The 23,943-nt window shown below is 38.6% G+C and overlaps 1 protein-coding gene across 3 annotated transcripts in view; it reads left to right on the top strand.

Moving 5' to 3' along the window:
• Nucleotides 1-23,943, top strand: part of CHD7 (chromodomain helicase DNA binding protein 7) — a 185,664-nt gene that overhangs the window by 103,948 nt on the left and 57,773 nt on the right. For all 3 annotated transcript variants that reach the window (XM_037892563.2, XM_037892564.2, XM_043539584.1), the window contains 2 exons: nucleotides 11,052-11,482; nucleotides 20,469-20,604. In XM_037892563.2, the coding sequence (XP_037748491.1) occupies nucleotides 11,052-11,482; nucleotides 20,469-20,604 (567 nt within the window). The remainder of the gene's footprint in view (nucleotides 1-11,051; nucleotides 11,483-20,468; nucleotides 20,605-23,943) is intronic.

Here is a 23,943-nt window from a genome sequence, read left to right as displayed (position 1 = left end):
GAAGAAAACTAACCAAGGCCTGACTGTGTGGCTACAATGTCATGTCAAGATTATGAATGTGATGCTGCAACTGCCTGCTTTCAACTTAGGCTATACCTTACAGACTGGAACTTCAGTACCTAGCTTGAAAGAACATATTTTTAAGCTGGGGGGAGAAGTAGGAGGGTAGCAAGAAGAATATTAATTCTCATCGTTCCAAAAGAGCTTTCTTGTTTCTAGACATAGCTGCAAAAGGGTTCTGATTTTGCTACAGCTACTGGGTTCAGTTTTATACTGAGAGAAATCTTTTGCAACTAAGAGAAGCACACGACTTAAGAATTCATCTTTTGTTTATAATATACCATTATTTATAGGAATTATATAGCAAAACAACTTACAGTAGTTCTCAAAACTTGCTTTAAGGTAAATGGGGGGGGAGGGTTGGGTTTTTTTCTTGTAGCAGCAGCCTAACTCTTGTGTTGAATTTCCCACAAAACTGTCTACTTCAACTCTGCAGTTTTATGTAACATTCCTTCAAAATATTTGTCTGGAGTAATCTCAGTTTGTTATGAGAATTCACCCAGGCAACTTGCATTAGGTTAGCAAAAGTTGCATAGCCAGCACCTGTTGTAAATAAAGTTGAGAGTAAACCTTGTGTTTAGGGGTACTCTTGGAATAACCAGAGGGATTTTCTAGTGTTAGGCTCCTTTTTGATCTTGTGTTGGAGCAACTGAAAAGTCCAGCTTACACTATAAGAAAACGGATAACCAAAATGATTTAAAATCAGACCATTGGCTCAGGTCATACTTCAAAGACATGAGATCAAAAGTAATGGTGAGTTAGTTGAGTGTACGTCAGGCTTCCTTTAGTGTGCCCATCCTGTCCCCCGCCTTTTGCTTAATGTGTTTGAGTTCTTTGGGCACAAGTATTGAAAGTGCAGGGTGGAAATTTCATGAGTATGTTTCTTGCCTCTTGGACCATAGATAACTGAAGTACAACCTTTACCATTCTGCTGTAAATTGGTGTCAGGGACTTTCATAGAGGTGACTCTGGGTTAGCTAAGTGGAATCCATTTGAAATAGTACTCTGCTAGCAGGGTGGTGAAGATGTTGAGCTGGGGTCGTTACTGTGATGAATTCTATGCCCAGTTTGTCCCATCATGTGTGGATGGCAGTACAACTAGAGCTGGTAAAATCTGTTAACTTGGGAGGTTTTGACTACTCTGTTCATAGGAAAAACATGTCAAGTTAGGATGTGCGCATTGCTAGGTTTGTCATGTGTAGAATTCACCCTAAATTCTTTAGCAGTGATCATACACTGCTATCTTAAGCCAGGAGTCCTCAACACTTTCATACTGTGGATCACTTCATAATAGAGCTGTTGTTTTGTGGACCATCCTGCATCCCATTTGCAGCTGTATAAAATAGCTGTGGCAACTATAGCAATTGCTTATGTGAAAAAGCAGCTTGGAAAGTAGGTATATATTCAGCTGTCTTTAGTGTCTGTTTTTGCTGTTCATGTCAATTTCCCCTCCTATCAGTTCTAATTCTTTCAGTGGCAAGCAAGGAGAGTCAATACAATGTGAGTCAGCTCTCCATAGCCACCGCCAAATGCTCAGTGCTTCACAGACCACAATTAGGAATTATAAAGCCCCGGGGAAAATGACTAATAACTGTTGTCATATGCTGCGGTGTTGTAGCCATGTTGGTTCCAGGATATGAGACACAAAAAGTGGGGTGAGGTAATATCTTTTATTGGACGAACTCTGTTGGTGAGAGACACAAACTTTCAAGCTACACAGAGCTCTTCTTCAGGTCTGGGAAAGGTACTCAGTGTCACAGCTAAATACAAGATCGAATAGATAGTTTAGGGGACCATTCAAGGTGAAGTGGCCTGTTAACACTATTTCTTGTTCGAAAGGTGTTAATGAGACATGGCAATGTGTTTCCAGAGTTACAAAATTACAAGATTAATTATTACTCTATCCATTTGTAAAATAGTTTATAATACTTTAGCCTTTTCTACAGTGTTTAAAGAAAACGTGGCAACTCTTCAGAATTGTTCTTAAAAAGTTTAACTGTTTTGGCTTTTCCCTATATTGCAAAAGGGACCTCCTGAAAAAATTAGTTGTAGCAGATCAAATCAGCTGTCATCCTGGATCCTGAAATATTAACTATGACAAGTATTTGAGGTCTTATTACTATTGTATCTTGTAAGTGAATGGCAGTGAATGATGCTGTTTTGCCTGAACACTTATGTACTATCAAATCTACCCCTGCCCCCAGAAGATCTTGCAGTTAAATTTCGGATGGTGGTTTAGGAGCAGAAGAGCATGGGATGAGAATGAGGAAGGATTATTTGAAGAGATGGGTTGCACAGAGGGATTTAGAGAAGAAAGAGTAGTCTTGATGGATGACAGTGAGGCTGTACCCATATTCCAGCACTGGTGCATCTGTACTAGTAGTTGATTAAGACTTTGACTATGGGTGTGTCTGTACTGAAATCAAAGGTGTGATTGCAGCTCATGTAAGCATTCCCATGGTAGGTTTAATCTAACTAGTGCAGATAAAATAGGAATGAAGACATGGCAACACTGATCCCAGTGTGGGCTCTAGTAATGAGAGTATGTATTGAGGGTTCTGGTCGGGCTTGCGCAGCCCGCACTGCTGGATCTACACCACTAATTTTAGCCTCGTTCGCTGGATTATAGCTAACTTGGGTATGCCTACACCAGCTCCAAGCACACCTTCAATTGCAGGTGTGCAAACATATCGTGGTGAGCCCTGTCTTCTGATTCTTCCAACTTTGCAGGTGGACTACTGCTGTTACTATTGTTGCTAGTGTCGACTAGGCCTGAGCATGTTCCAGATGCAGGGGGGCAGCATGAAAGAGAGCCTGAAACCAAGAATGGTATAAAGGCAAAGGAATCAGGAGGGTGAAAGTTTTAGGAAGAGCATATGGAGTGAGAGGGGAAGTAAAAGGAAAATGAGGGCATAGATATTTAGGGGAAAAGTCCTATGCGGCCTAGTACAGGTAGGTAAAGATTAGGAGCATGAATTTAATTCAGTAAAAGAGGAGACGCTAATGAAGGGATTCAAAGTGATAGAAATGGGGCATATATTGCATGTGGAGACTTCATCTCCCTGATGACCTTGTCATTGAGCTTGAACCTACTAATGACTAACCTCCATGGCTAGGGCCCTACCAAATTCACAGTCCATTTGGGTTAATTTCTTTAAAATAGTCAGTGTCATGATTTGAGATATTTAAATCTGAAATTTCACAATGTTGTAACTGTAGGAGTCCTGATCCGAAAGAGGTTGGGGGAGCTGCAAAGCTATTGTCTGTGTGTGGGGGGGGGGGGGGCGGGGGGTGTCATGGAATTGCCATCTTTGCTTCTATGCTGCCTTCAGAGCTGGGTGGATGGAGAGTGGCCGCTGCTGGCTGGGCACCCAGCTGTTAAGGTAGTGCTGCCATCAGGAGCAGCGCAGAAGTAAGGGTGGCATGGTATGATATTCCCACCCATATTTCTGTGCTGCCGCCTTCAGAGTTGGGCCTTCTTACCACTCTTGCTTCTGCGCTGCTGCTGGCGGGGCGCTGCCTTCAGATCTGAACACCTGGCACCGATGCTCTCCATCCACCCAGCTCTGAAGGCAGCACAGAAGTAAGGGTGCCAATGCCGCAACCCCCTACAATAACCTGGCAACCCCCTTTTGGGTCGGGACCCGCAGTTTGAGAAACACTGGTCTCCCCCGTGAAATTTGTATAGTATAGGGTAAAAGTATACCAAAGACCAGATTTCACAGAGGAGACCAGATTTCACAGTCCGTGACGCATTTTTCACGGCCAAGAATTTGGTAGGGCCCTGGCATTACACAGCTCTATTTTCCAGATGTGTTGCTGCTGTCTCCTGTTGTCTAACCTCTTGCCCCTATCACCACCTCTTTAAAAAGAGGTCTGAATTCAGTCACTGGATGCTGTCTGCACCTTTCTGAAGAGAATCAGCGTATCTGTTTAGATCGGGGTTCTCAAACTGGGTTGTCGCAAGCTGTCAGCCTCCACCCCAAATCCTGCTTTGCCTGCAGCATTTATAATAGTGTTAAGTATATAAAAATGTGTTTTTAATTTATAAGTAGGGGTCACACCCAGAGGCTTGTTATGTGAAAGGGGTCACCGGTACAAAAGTTTGAGAACCATGGTTTAGATGGAAGAGATAAAACCAGAATTATACTTGTTATCGAGGAAAAGTTTGCTTAAACTGAAAAGTTTGGATCTGTATCCTGTTATCCCATAACTTGGGGATGATGTTGGGAGCAGTTCAGATTTTGGAGTCAGGAAACTAATTGGACATTTCTTATGTTATATGCCATGATTAACAGATGAGATTCCAAAAGCGTAAATAAAATGTGGTTATCCTAGATGTGCTTCATAGGGTCTGAACGGGCTCCTGGAGTCTAGAAGAGTGCCTGATGCAAATTAAAATGGCGTTTCTCAGCTGTCAAAGTAAATAGGGATTTTTTTAATGCTGGTGTTTATATCTGACAAAGTTAGCTGAGTCACGTCACATACTCTGTTGCTCTTACTGTAGAGCTGTAAAGCTCAATATCTCAAGAGGCTCCTCTGCCAGGGAACTGACACCCATCTGCTATCACTTCTTAAGTATAGTTCACGTTGTTTCAATCCTTGTTCAAGCAACAGAAAGATAGTCTCCTTCTTAATTCCTCACCATTTCCTCCCCCTTTTCCCTCACACTAACCCTCATTGGATTAATTCTGCATCCTGTCCATCCTGCCACTTTACATAACAGGCCTCATTTGAGCCATCCATCTTTTCTGAGCAGTGGAAAATGAGTTTGGATTTAAATATGTAAACATCCGTGTGCACAAGCTTCTTTACTTTTAATTTATTAAGTCTTTTGAGCTTCTAATGTTTGTTTGCAAATTAAAAAATAAATGTGAAATCAGGGGTGAGATTGTACATATCTGAAGAATTTTCTCAAATGCCATATTTGTATGAAATTTATTCAAATATGGCTGGGCTTTAATTTTATGAAAGCATTTTATCAAAGGTCATTTGTTGAGCGTCAAGTTATTTTTTTAAAAGTTGCATTTTTAAAATCTTTGAAGATTTGGGAATCTCCATGTTTGCTCTAATAATCAAGATTTTAGCAACGTCCTGCATGGTCATATTGCATGTTAATGACATTGATTAACTGTCAAGCAGTGGAAATTGATGAGAAAATGTCCATAGTAAAATTAAATGGCATTACTGAAGACAGTACTGCTGGTTAGGGAGGTGACTAGACCCAGTAGTCTGTTGTAGGAGTATTAATGTGAGCTCCAGGTTTTTTTCACATGATTAAAACGGGCCATCTGTTCTTTGTTAAATGTTTACAAAAACAGCTTTTCTCTAAAAGATTTAAGGAGATGTGGGTCTAGTAAACACTGCAATATTTCTGAGCACCTTTTTCACCTTATTTCAAAGAGCACCAAAAATAATTTTGCCTGCATATCAAACAGGATTAATACCTATTTGTATTTAATCTTTACTGGTTTCTTTCCTGTGGAAGATTAAATTCTGTACCAAGATGCTAAATTATGGCCTCATTTATTACTAAAAGCAGCTGGGGGGAAATGATTTGTGTTCTGAAGTGTGCAGGTAAGTTTTCAATCTTTTTGTAAATGTATGTAGTACATATCGTTTTGTAATTTTTTATAAACGGAAAACAGGATTCTGTCATTAGAAATTGTGACCCTGTAACTGTAGTTAATCCAATGTAGATTTAAAGATGAAGAACTATTTGAAATAAGTCCCTGTGATAGGTTTAAGCCAATATTCACTGGTAATAACCTGTCCTACCTTCCTTCCCTTCTCAACCCTGTTTAAAAAAAACCAAACAATTCAGACAACTGTTCTAGGGTGGAGAAATGCCTCCTTCAAGCTGCCTCTGATCTCTCAGCCTCCTCCCAGATTTGTGCTGCTCCTACACAGCTTCACACTAGGGAGCAATGTGGGGCTGTCAGTCAGGGATATACAGTTTGGTGCAAAAATGTTAACACACAGTGCACAGAAAATTGGACTTAATCACGCCCACTTTTGAAAAGTATAATGCTAAAAATTAAAGATCATATTGATATAAAATTTTAAACGAAAACATTTGCAAAGTAAAATGAGACAAAAGTAATACCAAATGAAAACTAATTAGAGCAGACAGGCTGTTTCACTAATGATGCTTTTGAGGTATATGAATGAAAATTTCTAGCAATATAGAAATATTGAATGTATAAGGTATTTTATTTGGTTGAACTGGGATGCCTATTTTTAATTCTCAATAACCTAGTATTGTGAATAGGAGTTGGTATAACTTTTTTAGATTTTTGGCTTTCCAATTTCATACATAATTTGTGCATGTAATATATAAATTTAAATATTTTAAAGCACCACTTGAGTGAATGTTACATATATGCTTTTTTGAGGTAGTGAGTGGGACTGAAAGAATGTGAAAGTCTACAGGTTAACATTTTACAAAACTTAATTCACTAGTTTTGAGAAGTTCTTAAATGAATGAGATGGGGAACAGTATTTTAAACATTTTAATGTAAAGTCTTGACATGAGGCAGAGAAGTTAAAATTGTGACAGCAATATCCATCAATTTTACATCATAGTACATGGGGAAAGTTGGAGGGAATGTGAGCCTTAACTTCAAATATCCAGGTTTTTACTGGTCTGTTCTAAATAGTTTTTTAATCTTTTGAAAAAAGTCATTCAGGAGATGGAGAGGCGAGGTAAGGCACGGATATTTTTGGATTGCATTAAAAAATGTCATCAAAGCTTGTGTACACGCACATTCATTTTGAAATCAGTGGATCAATCCTGTGAACTTTGCTTCACAGGCACACTTTGAAAAGTGGCTAAAATTTAAACATCCTCAGTCTTGTAGTTCATTGAGCAGATACATTGAGAAGACTTTATTGAAACTGTTAATGTTAGTGGCTTGTCTGGCTGCTGGGCATTTTTATTTTTTTTTAAATCCTCATGAATCATTTTTAAAAGAAAAACTCAACTTTGGCTCAAAAGTTAGATCTTTTAAACAAGCTTTTGCAAAACTTAAGATCAATAGAAATGTCTGTTTTTAAAATTCCAACACAGATAGCATTTTAAAACAAGTATTTCCCCTCAGCATTGAAACCAAAACCTGAAGATCTGAATATCTACCAACGAAACTGATTTAATAGAGTTTAGTTGTCCAGACTAAAAGCAGTGCTAAAAGCAATCAAGTGGCGTAAACCTAAGCAAGGATATCCAGAACACGAAATCTACTATCTAAAGTGTGATTTAAAAGTCTTTGTGATGATATCCGAAGGCAGCAACCTGGAGGAAAGCCTAGGAGGAGTGTTCACCACCCCAGTCTCCTGGGAAAATGGAAAGTAATGGGATTCCTAGCAGATTGCAAAGTAAATGAACAATGGAGGGAAACATTTGAACTACTCATATACCTTACAGGGTTCTAAATTCACTGTATCATTCAGGAAAAGGATCTGAGTCCATTGTGGGCAGCTGAGTGAAAACCTTGGCTCAAAGTGCAGTTGCAGTTAAACAAGATTTTAGGATGGGTATATAATGGAGAATAATATGGGGACTATTGTAATGCTTTTGTGTAAGTTGATGGGGTGTAGCCTAACCTCGAATGCTGTGTGCAGAAATGGTCGCTTATCTTCCCTGCCCAACCCCCTTCCGCCCCCCCCCCCCCCTTTGGTAAAATTAGAAGGTTCAAAGATTGATAAGTGGGATTATTCCTTCGTAAAACACTTTGAGAGCTATGGATGAAAAGCACTATATAAGACCTTGGTATTTTTATTATTTTTAAGAAAGGAGATGAATAAGATGAAATGATAAAAGTATATAAAATAATGAATGGTATAGGAAAGGTAGATCAAGGGCTTCTGCTTTTTGTCTCATAACACAAGTACAAGGGGACATTAAATTAAATTAAAAGGTGACAAATTCAAAACTAATAAAAGGAAATATTTTTCACATATGTAATTAAACTGTGGAAATCATTGCTACATGGTGATACTGAGACCAGAAATTTTGCAAAGTTAAAAAAGAGATTGGACACTTGTATGGGTAATAACTTATAATAACTATTTGTATGGATAATAGTTATCACTAATGTGAACAGATTTTGGAAGAGATATTTAACCTCATGCTTCAGGGTGGAAGCCAATTTCTTACAGGGATTTAGGAGGAGACCTAATGGGCAGGCACATCTGCCTAACTTCAGGTTGTTTGCACCTTCTTCTGAAGTATCTGTTTGTACTGTCAGATACAGAACTATATGGACCACATGAATGATCTGATGTGGTAATTCCCACGTGTCATCCTGGCCTATGCTTAGGGATGCCTCTATCAGTAAGGTGTCTGATAAATTTGAAACAACCTCACTACTTACCTTCCCATGGCTCAGTGATCCCTGTCTTCCAAAAGGCTGGACCTCAGGAAAAGCCTGGTGTAGGGCTCTCTTCCGTCTGGAATCAGGCCTGTCATCTCATTCCCTCATCTTGAGAGTGAACAAAAAAAGAAAACAATTCAATGAAACAAAACTCAAAAAGAAATAAGAGGAAAACTACACAATGAAATATACAGTTGTAAAAGTAATACAAGGAAAAGCAGTAATATTGCTCCTTACATCCTCAATAGTGTCATAGCAAACTCTGGATCATTGGACTCTGAGCTGATCTAGTAGGAGATCCCATGGGTGTGGAGGGAAGCTAGTTGTATCTGCATTGATAGAGTGAAGGCATAGCAGGACATAACTCCTTGTCTTCACAGCATTTGTGTGGGTAGTTGTGTAGGGCAGAACTATCTAAAGCACTGAGTGGAACAAAGCAAAAACAAGAATAGGTGCAAACAGACATTCTATACTTGCTCCAGAGTGTTGTGCCAGGAACTGTGGGACACATACAGAGGTGGGCAAACTACGGCCCAGGGAACGCATCAGACCCTCCAGACATTTTAATCTGGCCCTTGAGCTCCCGCTGGGGAGTGGGGTCCGGGGCTTGCCCTGCTCTGGAACTCCAGCCGGGGAGCAGGGTCAGGGGCTTGTCCCACTCCACGTGGTTTCCAGAAGCAGCAGCGTGCCCCCCTTCAGCTCCTATGTGTGGGACAGCCAGGAGGCTCTGCACACTGCCCCTGCCCCAAGCGCTGACCCCACAGCTCCCATTGGCCAGGAACCGCAGCCAATGGGAGCTGCGGGGCAGCACCTGCGGACAGGGCAGCACATAGAGCCGCCTGGCCGCACCTCTGCATAGGAGCCGGAGTGGGGACATGCTGCTGCTTCTGGAAGCTACTTGAGGTAAGTGCTACCTGTAGCCTGCGCCCTGATCCCCCTCCCACCCACCAAACCCCTCAGTCTTAGCCCGGAGCAGCCTCCTGCGCTCCCAACCCGTCATCCCCAGCCCCACCCCAGAGCCTGCACCCCCAGCCAGAGCCCTTGCCTTCACCCCCCCCACCCCCACCACACACACACACATCCCAACCCCCTGCGCCAGCTGGAGCCCTCACCCCATCCTGCACCAACCCTCAATTTCATGAGCATTCATGGCCCGCCATACAATTTCCATATCCAGATGTGGCCCTTGGGCCAAAAAGTTTGCACACCCCGGACATGTACAACACATAGGCAGTGCTTTCGAGGAGTGCTGTGTGAGAGCATGGTACACTCAAAACACTGGTACACCCATGGAACATGGTACATTCAGAACAGCATGGATGTTTTTGTATTAGTCCTCCTTTTTGCCCGATCTGCAGAGGATAAGAGTCCATTACTACCCCACCTAGAGAACCATGGATCTTCAGCATATACTGTAAAAGATCATGCTCTTAGCTCTGGAGGTCCTCAGTTCAATCCTTGGGATGTTGGTCAAAATGTTGATGTCATGCATGCACTAGTGTGAATGGCACTGATGCAGTTCTCTTGTGTAAATGCACCCTATGATTGTGTCCTATTAATTTTCTAGCTGTATATATAGAAGCCAAAGTTAATACTTATTTTCAGATGACAAAAGTTCTATGTAAGTAACTTACTTTTCCCAGATTACTCATACAAAATAGCTGTTACCAGAATATAGTAAAGTCTTATATAAATAACTTTTTATTTCAGAGATGGACAACTTTAGGATAGCAGAGGGCCATAAAATCCACTAAAAACCCCTTTGGTGGGCGATAAAACAGCCTCCCTCCCCCAAAAATTAAAGATTGAGACAGGTTGCTGTGGTGCACAGTCTTTTAGTAAAATTGTTACTGCCTCATCAGCACAGTTTATCTGTCCCATGCCTCCCAGCTCGTTTCTGCCTACCCATTAATGATTTGGGAGCTGAAAGCCAATGAGGTTTCAGCCAGGGTCTTCCTATGCTTGGTGGAGAGTGAAGTAACCAGAGCTTAGATGTCATGGGATGGAGTTGGAGCCTGTGTTGAAGTGGAGCAGAGTGGAGGCAGAGATTGGGGCAGCAGGACCTCATGTTTCAAGTTGTAATGGCACTCAAATTTGGCCTGGCTGCCCCTCCATCATGCCACCATGGAAGGTGCTCTGCTGTTACGCCACCCAGCTTATGCCACTGCCAGCTCCCCTGCCCCCTTCAACTCCCTAGCCCCCTAAAATACATTCACCAGCTTCATATGGTCAGGCTAAATAAAACAAGCTGATGAGGCCAATGTCTGCCTTATTTTTTCATTTTTAAGTATAAGTGAATTTTATTTGGTTTATGAAATTTTGTTTGTGGATTTATACCTTTTTATATGGCGTTTTTAAGTCATGAATAATTTTATACTTGCAATATTCAGTACTTTATAGCTGATCTGCAACAACCTTACCAGCAGCATAGCAATGCTTACAATTATTGTACAATATTTGTTTGAAATGTTACCAATTAACTTCACCTTCTGTTTTCTCTTGTCTCCCTCCATGACCTCTCAGCCCTAAAATAGAGAGCTTTAAGTAAACAATTTTATGGACAACAAATGTGTGTTTTTATTATGCTATACTAATTTAATGCCTATTTGTATTTCTTAGCATTCTCCATCGGAGCCCTTTGTAGAGAAACCAGTGCCGGATATGACTCAGGTTAGTGGACTGAATACCCAGCTAGTGAAAAATGATGATTACCTGCCACCGATTGAACAGCAGCCTCAGCAAAAGAAGAAGAAAAAGAAAAACAATCACATTCTTGCAGAGGGTCCTAGTAAAGGTTTTGGTAAGGAAGATTTTCCTGGTGGTCTTGACAGCCAGGATCAAACCAGGAACTCATTGGATTGCTCCCAAGAAGAGAAAAAGAAAAAGAAAAAGCCCAAGTCAAAAAAGGAGCTGAAGGATCCTAAAGAACCCAAGGAAAAGAAGGAGCCTAAGGAACCCAAGCCTCCCAAAACCCCCAAGCCTCCCAAAGAGCCAAAGGAAAAGAAAGCAAAAAATACCACACCAAAACCCAAGACCAGCAAAAAGACAAGGTATGTCAGGAAATACCTCTTTGGGTATTTGTACTGTATGTATTTGTGGGATTTAAAAAAAAAAAAAATACAAAAAGAATGGGGGAAATCATTTTGTTGGCTAGGGATTGTACCAATTTTAATTTTTTTTTCCCTTTTTTTTTAAAAAATGGGAGGGGCAAAAAACCCACACAGCCCTAAGTGAAATAGTTATGCTGATACAAAAATTGTAGCCTCTCTAACCCTGTTTCCTCGTAGTTGGAACAAGAGAATTATCTCCACTTGGCTTCGTGATCCTTTTTAAGATCAGGGTTAAAATCCTAGTAGGTCATATAAGAGAGATCAAATCGCAGTACTGTACAGTCATTCCAAAGCAAACCCTCCTTCCCTCCCAAAAAAAAAAATTATCACGAGTACAAATGTTCACTGAGAAAACTGAGAGGGGAAAAATATTAAAACTGATTTTTTCATTTGTATCTAAAATTTCTTACAACTGTTCTGAACCTGTTCCAAACATCTGAATCTGTTTTTCAAGATGTGGCTAATGTTAGAAAATATATAACTTCCAGATGGAAGCACAGCCAGACCTGGTTAATCCAAATCAGTTTGCAGAATCCATTTGTATTAAGATTAAAAAAAATTTTGATTAACAAATCTGATTTGCATGTATTCTGCAAGGTTGGTTACTGTTTAATTCTTTCTAATACAGATATATGGATAAATGAAGCTCAGATAGTATGGACTTCTAGTAAGAATGAAAGGTTATTCGGGTAGATAGCAAAACTAGTGTTTATTGAAGAATCTGTGTAAATTGGCAGGGTAAAATGTCCTGTAAAAGCTTTCGCAAAAAGAAAAGGAGGACTTGTGGCACCTTAGAGACTAACAAATTTATTTGAGCATAAGCTTTCGTGAGCTACAGCTCACTTCATCAGCATCACTTCATCGGCATCCAATGAAGTGAGCTGTAGCTCACGAAAGCTTATGCTCAAATAAATTTGTTAGTCTCTAAGGTGCCACAAGTCCTCCTTTTCTTTTTGTGAATACAGACTAACACGGCTGCTACTCTGAAACCTGTAAAAGCTTTATTAGCTTTTCAGTACAGTTGAACCTACTTACAATTTACAAAAAAAAATTTGACAGTTTAATGTTCAGGTACGTGTTACTGGATCTAGGTAGTGGACTGAACAGCTTTCCCACTGTAGTCTTTTGAAACTAGAGTACTGTATCAGCTAAATGAAAAGATTAGTTTGCATGGGGACAGGATATTCATATTTTTTGGGTTTTGTGAAGTTTTTTTGCCTTTTTTTAAAGGCCACAAAGGGACGGGACTATTTTATGATTATCTAATTCAGCCTCTCACCATAACACAGGTCTCACCCAGCCATTTCTACATCAAGAACTGAAAAACTTGAGATTTATTTTAAAAAAAAAAAACTTCTCACTGCAAATCTTTTCAGCTAGGTTCTATGAATATAGTTTCTACAGACAGTCTTTCAGAATTTAATAATGTTTAACAAACCAAGGTTAGAAAGAACTTGGTTCCAAAATATATGTAGTTTCCTATGAATTGGGATTGACATCAGGCCTCAACATTTGAGATGCCACATAACCCAGGGTGATAAGTCTGTGCAGGGTCACCCCAAGTGAAGTCATGGGACCACACTTTGCGGGCAGGGGAGTAGACTCTCCTTTCAGGGAACAGAGCTGCTCTCTTGCATGCCTGTGGGGGGGGAAACTTTATTCTTTTTCCTCCTCCCTTTGCAGTATCCCTTGCAATTGGATGGGTGAATTTTGTAATACTTCTCATAGTTGCAAAGTTATGTTCTTCCCACTCTTTGGGAAACATGTACATGGGATCATGAACAACACTTGCAGCCTCTTACCCCAATAGGCAAGACTGTTTAAGAAAAGTGTACTTGCCCAGTCAGTCACAGCCTTGATTCATTATTTCCAAATGTACTTTTCAAGTCCAGATTCGCTTCAGTCTATCTGCTTTGATAGCTTCAGTATCTGGGAGGTAAACTTTGTCAAAGAACCTGCTGACTTAGGAAGGGTAACAGATTGCTAAGGAATATGACTCTGTGAAATATATTTGCCTGCTTTTGCCATGCAATGCCACCGTCTGGGAAATCTGTCCAGTAACATTTGTAATTGAATCAAAGTTTTAAGTGAATCAACAGGCTAAACCAATAATCTGTTGAGCCACAGTGCTTCAGCTGGTCAGAGGAATCTTAAGTGATGCATCTTGATCTTGCTATAGTGCTACCTCACTAGGAAGGCTATAACATCACAATAGCAGAGATGACGAAAATGGATGCACCTAAATGTAAATTGAGTGGCAAAGGATAATTACGTAAATCGAATATGTGGTGCTGAAGGTTATGGGGTGTTTTGGCTATGTTAGTGCTCGTTGTATTACCATGGTAGCTTGCTTCTAGGCATTGGATTACAGTAGTGGCAATTTTGCGTTTGGAAAGTTCTGTGATACTGGTTACTTTCAGTCTTGAATAAACTAACTTGAGTTTATGTAAAAAGCCATTTTCTTAGGGGATGGGATAAGTGTTTGAAATGAGAGAGAATTCAGAGACCATCAGAGGTGTCTCTCTCTACATACAACATATGAGGCACTTCCATTAATCAAATTCTGTTGGAAAAGGGTAGCCCCTTTTACTGGATTGTTCAAAAAGTATCGCTATATAGATAGTACACAGAGGCAGAAACTGCCACTGAAGTGAAAGGATGAAAAAATGAATTGAATTCAATTATAAAATGGGCAATATATACTAAAGTAGCAGATTATTCTAATCAATATGCATACTTTTATTAAAACAGCACATCAGAATTAACTAGCCATGTAATCCTCTTATTGACCATGAAAGTATAGAAAAATCTTGGAATCTTCCCTTCTCCTTTCTTTGGAGTAAGCCTTGAAGAAATGTGTAAACTGCCGGGTAGAGATACACCTTAATCACATGGTGAACAAAACAGATGAATAACAGAAGAAGTTGACTTTTGTAGTGCTCATGTGAAATACATTTCCAGTGGCATCCCAGAAATCTAGGAAACTTCAAAATACTTCAAAAGTGAATTTCATTGTACAGTTGGTACTTTTGGAAAGCAAATCCATGGACTAGGATGGCATGGTTTAACTTCCTATGGCTGTTAGCGTGACCCCACAAGCAATAGTAAAAGGAGGCTGGAAGAAATGAAGGGAAAAAAAAATCTTTCTCTCTCTAAATCAGTTCAAGATCACTGTAGCCATATAATATTTTTGAGAGATTTCAAAATTTTGGGCCCTGAGTACAGATAAGATAGTATTCAAAAACATTTTTTCAGTATATTAACTACATGTGTGCCAAGGATTATATGGGTCACTAAAGTCTACCAGTTTTCCTTTTAGTAACCTGCGCTACCAGACTGAAAGAAATTTGTTCTTCCCTACTGCCATTGTTTCTATTAGTTATTTCAACTGAATATAAAACATCTAAAAAGCTTTTGTTTTTTCTAAAAGCTTTTAGAAAATGTTTCACTATATCCCTGGCTGTACAGAAATTTTGTCAGTGCCAGCATTTGGGGGCAAATTTTGGGGGCAAATTTTGTCTGTCTCTGTGTCTTCAGGAAAACGTCCATTAGTTTTGAGGAAGATGGGGAAATGTACACTTCTGAAATGCCCAGAATCTACTCCTAAAGTCCATGCAGCTCTCCTTAAAGCCGTCACTTAAGGTGCAGTCTACATTATGTATGAGAGTCAGATTACTTGGTTATTACACGGTTGTTTGTGACCCAGTTACAATGTGGTTAACACTTCTAGTGTGGGGACTTTAACCTAAACGCAAGGTTTTAGTCCAGTTATGGGACATAATAGGCCCATTCATAACCAATATCTTGAGCCGGGCACAGGATAACCATGTTGTAACAAAGCCCCTTGGCTCTTTATATTTGTATTGCAAAACAGCCCTGTGCAAGGGACACAATTAAGTTTGGCAAAAAGAAAAGGAGGACTTGTGGCACCTTAGAGACCAACAAATTTATTTGAGCATAAGCTTTCGTGAGCAACAGCTAACTTCATCGGATGCATTCAGTGGATTTTCCACTGAATGCATCCGATGAAGTGAGCTGTAGCTCACGAAAGCTTATTCTCAAATAAATTTGTTGGTCTCTAAGGTGCCACAAGTCCTCCTTTTCTTTTTGCGGATACAGACTAACACAGCTGCTACCTGAAACCTGTAATTAAGTTTGGGAGGATTTGTGTGTTAAAGCCTTCTCTCTACCTGATATCAAGAGGACTAAACCTACGCAAAAAGCCATAACAAAGATGGAGTCTAGGGCAGCATCTCGCTTGGTGAATAAAAGGAACTGTTGGCTTTTTCACCCTCAGAGCTCTTGGACCCTGCTGGGGGAACTCTTGTCTTTTGTATCACCTTGACTAGTGAGTGTTTACTAAATTCTGAATTACTGTGTATATCCAAGTAATTGCCTTCTGGAATGAAGCTCCTCTTTCCTTCCTGCAGTCCAAAGCTACTGGAATGGGGTGGTGGTAATGCAACATTCTCGCCTACAGTGGATGGAAGCAGACTTCCATCTCCACCAGAAATGGGAGAGAGGATCATTCATCCCTGCAGGGCATTCTGATGTGTCTTCTGCTCGCAGCACATAAGCAGAGCGCCAGTCGCGAGACTCATCCACTTTCCTTGAGTGCATGCCTGCAGTGCTCTGGGTTGGCATGCCGCTCCCCTACTCTGTTGTCAGGTGGACTGGGGAGCAGAACTCAACTGGGGAGCAGGGTTGTTTGCTGAATTCATTTTTGCAGGGCAAGTGGTTGCATATTAATTTTTTCAGGTTTTCCTTTTATTGCAGGGTTCATTTTAGAAATTTGTCTGTGGGCTAGTGTCCCACAAATGAAAAAAGAAAGATCTGAATTTTAACCATAGGATTTATTTATTTGGATTTTTGGACAACAATAAGAGTACCCATCCAATATTTTGGTCAACCTTGACACTCTTTTAAATTACACTAATGAATAAACAGACCAGTTAGTAATCCCTGAGCAGATTAAATAACCCAGCAACAGTAAGTACGTTTATAACAAGAACTAGTTGACCTCCCTGCTCAATCCTTTGGAGCCTGCCACGCTGTTTTTTTGATACTTTCAAGTCGCATGATTCAGCAATCCCAGTTTGTGATGCATTGACCTGGCTCTTCTGGTGGTGGTTTATTGTCTGACTTACAAAAAGCACTATTTTGTTGGGATACATATTGTCTCCAACTTCAGTTCTTTCTTCCTGTTGTCATGCTTTTCTTCTCTTGCTGTCATTCTTTTATTATTGTTGTCCCCCATTGCCATTCTGATGGTTGTGCTGCTAGTGATTTTATTTGGGACAGTATGGTATGCTGCCTTAAGGAATAAGAACATTCAACACAAAGTTAGTATTGGATACGGGATTCCGAATCACGTAATCTGAAATGATGCCTGGTGGTATATATGCTTTAAATAAAAAGGCTATTTTTAACAACAAATTCTGATTATTTATTATTATTTTTTAAACTGTGCCAGGTTGATGCATTCTGTTTGGTGCCTGGAACCACTTGGCCTGTGAAGCCTTGTGCCCATGACCTAAATACTGTATGTACAAGTAGCCTATCTCATCTTGAATTTATTCCAAAAATTTAGGAAATACCATCCTGTACATACTGATATTTAATACAGGCACCTAAGGTATCAAAGTCAGTTTTTAGATGTCTAACATAGGTTTTAGATACCTAAATTTGTATTTAGGCACCTAACTTTATGCACCTACATCTAAAAATTGAGCCCTAAATACCTGAACTATCTAAACTCTGAATGGGGTGTGTTTTTTATTAGCAGGTGGATTTAACTAGTTAGGTAGAAAAGCAGGTTGTAAGGGATCCACTTAGCAGTTATGAACATTAGAGCTGATTTGTGAAACATGGAGAGGAAAGCAAGATTGTTGACAGCTTCAGGAAGTGTTTGTTTCAACCCACCAGGTGAAGTCACCTCCCAGTGGGCCTACAGCATGACTATAGTATGGATGCAAATCCTCACTCAGTTTAGAGATTGAGCCTTGTTGCTTTTGTAGTTTCCTTCACCCTTTCTCTTCTAAATGATGTAGTGGATAAATAGATTTAAAAAAATAATTGTAATTATTAAACAATGGAATCTGCAATTTACTTGTTCATTAAAGCCAAATATAGGACTTGTAGAAAAATTGCTGTCATGAAGCAATTTAGATTTTTCCCCCCACGTGAATAGTACTTTTATATGTACCTGCTTTGCAGCAGACCTGGCATGAGGATGATTTGAAATCCTGTCCAAATTACTTAGTACGTATCTCCTGTTACTAAGAGAGACTTGGGGGAGTTGAAGCACAGCTTGTATATGTAGGTCATAAAAGGCACATATGAAGGTGTTTAGCTCATACCCTCTACTGTTACTAAGAGGGGAAGGTCTAATAGAGTTCAGAAAGAAATCTTTGAGTAGTTAAATCTGCTACAAGTACCTCACTTGGATGCATATTCTTTGTCTGAATCTTCCTGTGTGATAAGCATTTGGAGATGCTGTATGACTTGAACAAATCTGTGAACATTCCATAGAGCATTCTTAGGAAGGGCAGACAGAGGATCATTAGCACTTTCTTGCCTTTCAGCAAATTGATATTTTACCAAACCTGGGCTATGCTGTTCTTCAGGACATTAAGGCTGTTATTCATATGTGATAGTGCACCCAGGGCACAGTAACTACTACTAAATTAAATTGTATGCTTTGCTCTGATTTATAGAGGTCACCAGTGAAAAGTACTAGCCTGTCAACTTACTTTACCTGGCAATGGTTCAACTCCCTGACAAGCTTACCTTTGATTTAAACAAATTTGAGAAATATGTAAAGTTTTGGAAGCAGTTTTGCACTGATTTGATAAAAGAAACCACAAAACGCTGCAGCGCAGGTGTTGAGAATGTTTGAAAGCTGATTGAGAGAAGCAGATGGCTTTAGTCAGTGGCATCCAGCCAAAAGAGCAGGTGCTGGTCATGTGACCACTGGTTACCAGGGTAATCTGATTGCTCTTGGCGTGCAGATGAAAGGAAAGGGGCCCAGTGTTCAGCTGTAGTATTGTATAATTTGTGGCAGTTAGAGCGGAAATAAATGCTGGAAATGGAGCCTCATAGTAGGGGAGACTTCTGTCCATGTGTAGCATGCACACTAGGACGATTGGAAGGGGAACTGTTTTATAGATTATTTATTTTTTTAATGATTTGTCTTATGTGGTTCTTTCAGTGGTACCAAACTCTTTAGAACGTTGTCAGAATTTGAGATTTTTTTTGAAAGCTAAACTGTATTACTGTGCCCTAGAACTTCGCTCTAATTAAGTTTTATTTTTTAATTTCCCAATATATTAATGTGTAAACATACAAATCTCTTGTGAACATTGTTTTTAAATATATAGCCTTGTTACAAAGCAGGAAAAATACATCCTAGAAATTCTTAAAACCAAACATGGTATAACTGTATTTGTATGATTTGTTTTACAAACCTTAATATAAACATGCTCTCATTTGATAAATGCTTAAATCAATTGAAGTTTGAGTTTCTTATTAGATGTTACAGAATTGAAAATTACCACTTTTTTCCAACTAGCATCCCTGATATGCAATTATGAACGTAAATAAATGGAAGCTGTTTAAAAGTTCTTGAGATGTCTTCCTATTTCAGTTTTTCACTTGACAAATCTGAGTATGATTCTACATAAAAATTTTTTTTTAAAATGTTTCAGCACGAATGTTAGCCACTCTTTAAAAGCAATCATCTGTCAAACCTGCAACAGACATGGAGGGGAAAAGAGCACATATATAGAACACACAAATCTACTTAAAACTTCAAAAATTGAGCACATTTTAAATTGCTCATAAATTTCCCCCCCTCAATCTTACATTTTTTGGTGTCATTTTAAGAATTTGACCTATATAATGTTCAAAATCCCCTAGTATTTAATTGGAAGATGGAGATTTTGAGGTATGTCTCCTCAGGTATGTAGTTTCTTTAAATTAAGTTTATATGCACAGACAGCGTTAAATACAGTAAGAGGATTATACAAAATACCCAACTCCTTGGAAGCTTGAATCTATTTAAAAAACAACCAAAAACCCCACAATTCCCCCCGCCCCCCAATCACATTAGTGTGGTGGTGATGTAGCCTTTCTCGTGAATCTTCAGCTATTGGTGTTTCTCACACAGAGAGAGAGAGAGAGAGAGAGTTAAAAAGCACTGGAGAACTTGGGCAGAGGCAGGTTAGGAAAGAAATCATTTTGGCTACCATGGACAATTACAGACCTGGTCAGGTGAAGTGAAATGTAATTAATCCCTGCTGCACAAACTGACCACACCTACAAATTATGGTTGCACTAATTGTCTGGGTATGTCTGACCTGAGACTTGAAATAAAAACTGTCCTGCCTCAGTTTCCTTGTAAACACCATGAAACTAAAGAATAAAAAGGATGATTTGCTCATTACGTTCACTATTTTGATAAATTTCTCCTATGGCTCTGCTCAGCTGATTCTTCTCCATATTTGCATTTTAAGAAAAATGCACGTAGTGATCATACATTCTACTTTTCCTCAGATTTATCATGGAGCTCAACTATTTGGAATTCACAAAGATATTGAAGTGGAAGTCCAGTTTCATTTGAGCCGCTCATTTTACTCTTATCAAATATTCTAGTCAATCCATCCAACATTAAGTGCAGGCCACATCAGCAGCTTGACCTCGGCAAAGGAAAGTAAGGTGTCATGCTAAAAAGGTCAAAGGGAAGTATATAAAATAACAGAGGTCAATGATATTTTAAAGATTTGTTTAGCTCCTGAAAATAAGGCAAAGTGATTAGAGTAACAAAATAACTAGGGATAAATATGCCTTCATAGTTCAACATATTATAATAGTACATTATTATTTATATTTTTCTCACTCAATCACTAATCAAAGATATTTGTTTTAGTAACAAGAAACCAGACTCAGAAACTAGTGCAGTGAAGAAAAAGGTCAACAAGGGAAAGGAAGGTTCTGAAAACTCGGATTTAGAGAAAACACCACCACCATCTCCTCATGAAGAAGATGACGACCCAGGTGTTCAGGTAATGCCATTATTTTGACATTCAAAACCTAATTATTTAGCACTGGGTAACTATATATGTGTATAAAACATAAACCGTGACTCCATTAGTGAGAGATGCTTTTAAGATATTTTCTTTGTTGGCTGAAACAGTATATCAAGAAAGGAAAGAATCAGAGATCGCAGTGGCGAATAGTGTGTTAAAAGAACTCTCTTGTTTGTAATTTGGCTTTATTAGTTTGCCATCTGTGAATATATACAAATGAGTTTCACTTTCTTTCCCCTCTGTCACTATACTGTATTCTGATGGTGGCCTTTCTAGTGTAGATGTATTACTAGAAGTCTTTATGTGGACTAGCCTAGCTGGCATTTGTGTTTTTGCATTTAAACTTTTTGGTGGTCCCTTTAGGTCAAGCATAAAGCATGACAGAGCAGGGTAGGGAAACTTTTATTGCTACTGCTTGTACTATACCTGTCCTGTGGATAAATAAAGGACTTCCATCTGTAGGTCTGTCAGTTGTAAACTTCAGGAGTGCTAAATTCCCTTAGGAATTTGCTGATGTATTCTGCTCATGTTATCCTAGCACTCTTATTTTAAATAAATCTGGAAATGAAAACATTCATTTTGTTTAGTGGAGATATTCAGATATTGCTCAGGTAACCAGAACAGAGAGGTGTTCAGCACACAGGTCACAAATGTACTGTTTTTTCCTCTCTTGTGAGCCTGTTAAAGATGTTACATTCTGTGGCATTGCTGTTCAATGGATCATTTCTAGATGTTGTGAAGGAGGTTGGCAAGAGGTGGCGTTTTAGTGCATGGCACAATTAGTCTTTCCTTTTACCATGTTTTTCGATAAAGGTTATAGAATTTATTATAATAAAACTCAGAAACGTATACACTATACTGGTTCAAAAAGCAAACGCATAGAAACAACCCAAAGCACTATTTGTCTGTTTCCCACAGTCCATTCCCTCCTTTTTTTCTTCTTCTTCTTCTCTCTTTTCTTCACTCCTTAGTAGCTATGACATATCAGAATAATGCATTCTGGAACAGAAGAGGAGATACAAGCAGCATGACATTAAGAATATCTAAAGGATGCATTTTTAGTTATGTGCTCAGTGTTTCTCTCAGCCTGGTTAATGGGTGAATTCAGGATGTTGCTGATGTAAATGAAGCATGTTTGACTAGAGGGCTCAGTTTTTTGCAAATCAACTTAAACAACATTCTGTTGGTATTGTTAGTTTGAGTGTTGGACAAAAACTTCCTTCTAATCCAATCTGAGACAGACATAAGAACTTTAATAGTTTAATATAAATCTCTCTGTCTCTCTCAATGAAAAACAATTAGTTTTTTCATCATTTGGTAATAAGATATCACTTAAATATTTGATTTTTCATTTGTGCTCTTAGTTTTATACTTTTGAAATGCTTGGTTTCTGTATTTATATGTGATTAAGGAAGGATATAGTCAAACACATTAGGACATTCAGAATTAATGTTCCTGAAGAAACTTTACTTTTTTCCTTCACACACATGCTTGTTAATAAGAACTTTCATTACCTTATCACCAATCTATAGAGACTAATACAAATAGTTACATATGCATACAGAGATGCTGAAACAATTTGTATAGTGCGGGTGCTGAGAGCTATTTAACCAAACTGTAAACCCTGTATATAATGAAATCCACTTCAAGCCAGGGGATGCGGAAGCACTCCCAGCCTCCCTAGTGCCAGCCCCTATGAATGCATATTTAGTTTATAGACAATATGAAGCTAAAATCTAAAACTAGAAATTTTTTCCTCTTCTTAGCACTGAATCCTCAGTAAGACTTAGATACAAATGTGTAGCTTTTCCTATTGTTACATAATGCTCCTTAATTAGAGGGAAAATGTATAGTCTTAATATTTTTGCTGTGCTGTCACATTGTAGTGTGTTGTGATGTCATATCTGTAAGTATTACCACAATGAAAAATTAAATATAGATCTGTAGTTTTTATTCAAAGTCTAAGAGCAACTCTATCCATCTTGCTACCTATAAACCAGCAATGAGTAAAATGTTAAATTGAAAGCACACAAATGCACACATGGATTCAGGCAAGAATACATAAAAATTGAAAAGGCTGATGTGGACATTACAGGAAACAGGAAGCGAACCATGTAAATAAACATAAAATGCAGGATTATCCTTAGTTGTACAGCATCCTTTCATTAAGGAAATGCAAGAAGAGTAGTAGCAAATATTTTCAAATATCCAACTATTGCCTTTATATTGCAGTTTAAGGGAAACTCCCTTAACTTATTTCTTCCAAGATGTAATTATATAGTTGCAATATCTTGCCTAAAGAAATGCTGTAAACTCAGACTTGACCCAAAATTTAGATTTTTTGTAAGAAAACCTAGCAGAGGGTAGTAGTTTTTTACATAAATATTTCTAGAGCTATCCAAATATAAATATCTTTAGCTCCATCTATACAGATCAAAAGATGTATACATTTCTGTCCATGTTTATAAATCTACTGAGCCAGTCGTACACATTTGTATTTAGCACTGTAGGTGTGCATGGTGCTTTTCAAAGTAAAAGCACAGTCTATACCCCAAAGAGCTTATAATCTGAACTGGTTTCATGAGATGACACAAAGGAAAGAGACAGGTAGAAGGGAGGGAGGCATACATAGAAGGCTATGTGGCTTGTTAGGTGGTACAGTCATAATTTTAGTCTAATTTTTTATCATTTCACTTCGTATTTATTGTGTGAAGGCATTGTGCTTGAGGGATTGTGAAAAGGTAGATTTCTGTTAGTTTTCTTATATTCCAGTAGAGACAATTATTATTTTTATAAATACTCCCTTTCAGTGTTTGCATACTGAACATTATAGCACTACGAACCATAAAATGAAAATTACTACAAACAAAATTATAATTAATTTATGATTTTTCAATCACAAGCTGAAAAATGAAAAAGTAACTAATATAAATATTGAAGAGTAAATTGAAAAGTTCAGGTTGTCATTACTAAGAATCTAAGGTGTTAACAATTCAGGTACTGTGACCTCTTTATTTAAAACAACTACTGCAAAAATATCATATTAGCTTTAGAAATGTATAATTTGCCAGACTAGTGATTAGTTGAAAAAGTTGAGAAGGATTGTTGCAGAAAATGGGGGTTAACTAGTGATTGTTTAAAAATAAATAATTTTTTTAAAATTCTGCAGTAGATATGCATTTATAGGATACTTCCTGTAGTTTCTATCTCTTTTCTCCTCAAACATATATTTGAATTAACTTGTCTTAATGTAAGCATATTATTTAGGTTGCAAAGTCAAACACTCAAAACTTAAATCTCAGATCTACGGTTGTC

Source organism: Chelonia mydas, chromosome 2 (genome assembly GCF_015237465.2).
Source record: "Chelonia mydas isolate rCheMyd1 chromosome 2, rCheMyd1.pri.v2, whole genome shotgun sequence".
Classification (NCBI taxonomy): domain Eukaryota; kingdom Metazoa; phylum Chordata; order Testudines; family Cheloniidae; genus Chelonia; species Chelonia mydas.
This window is presented reverse-complemented; position numbering and strand designations above follow the sequence as displayed.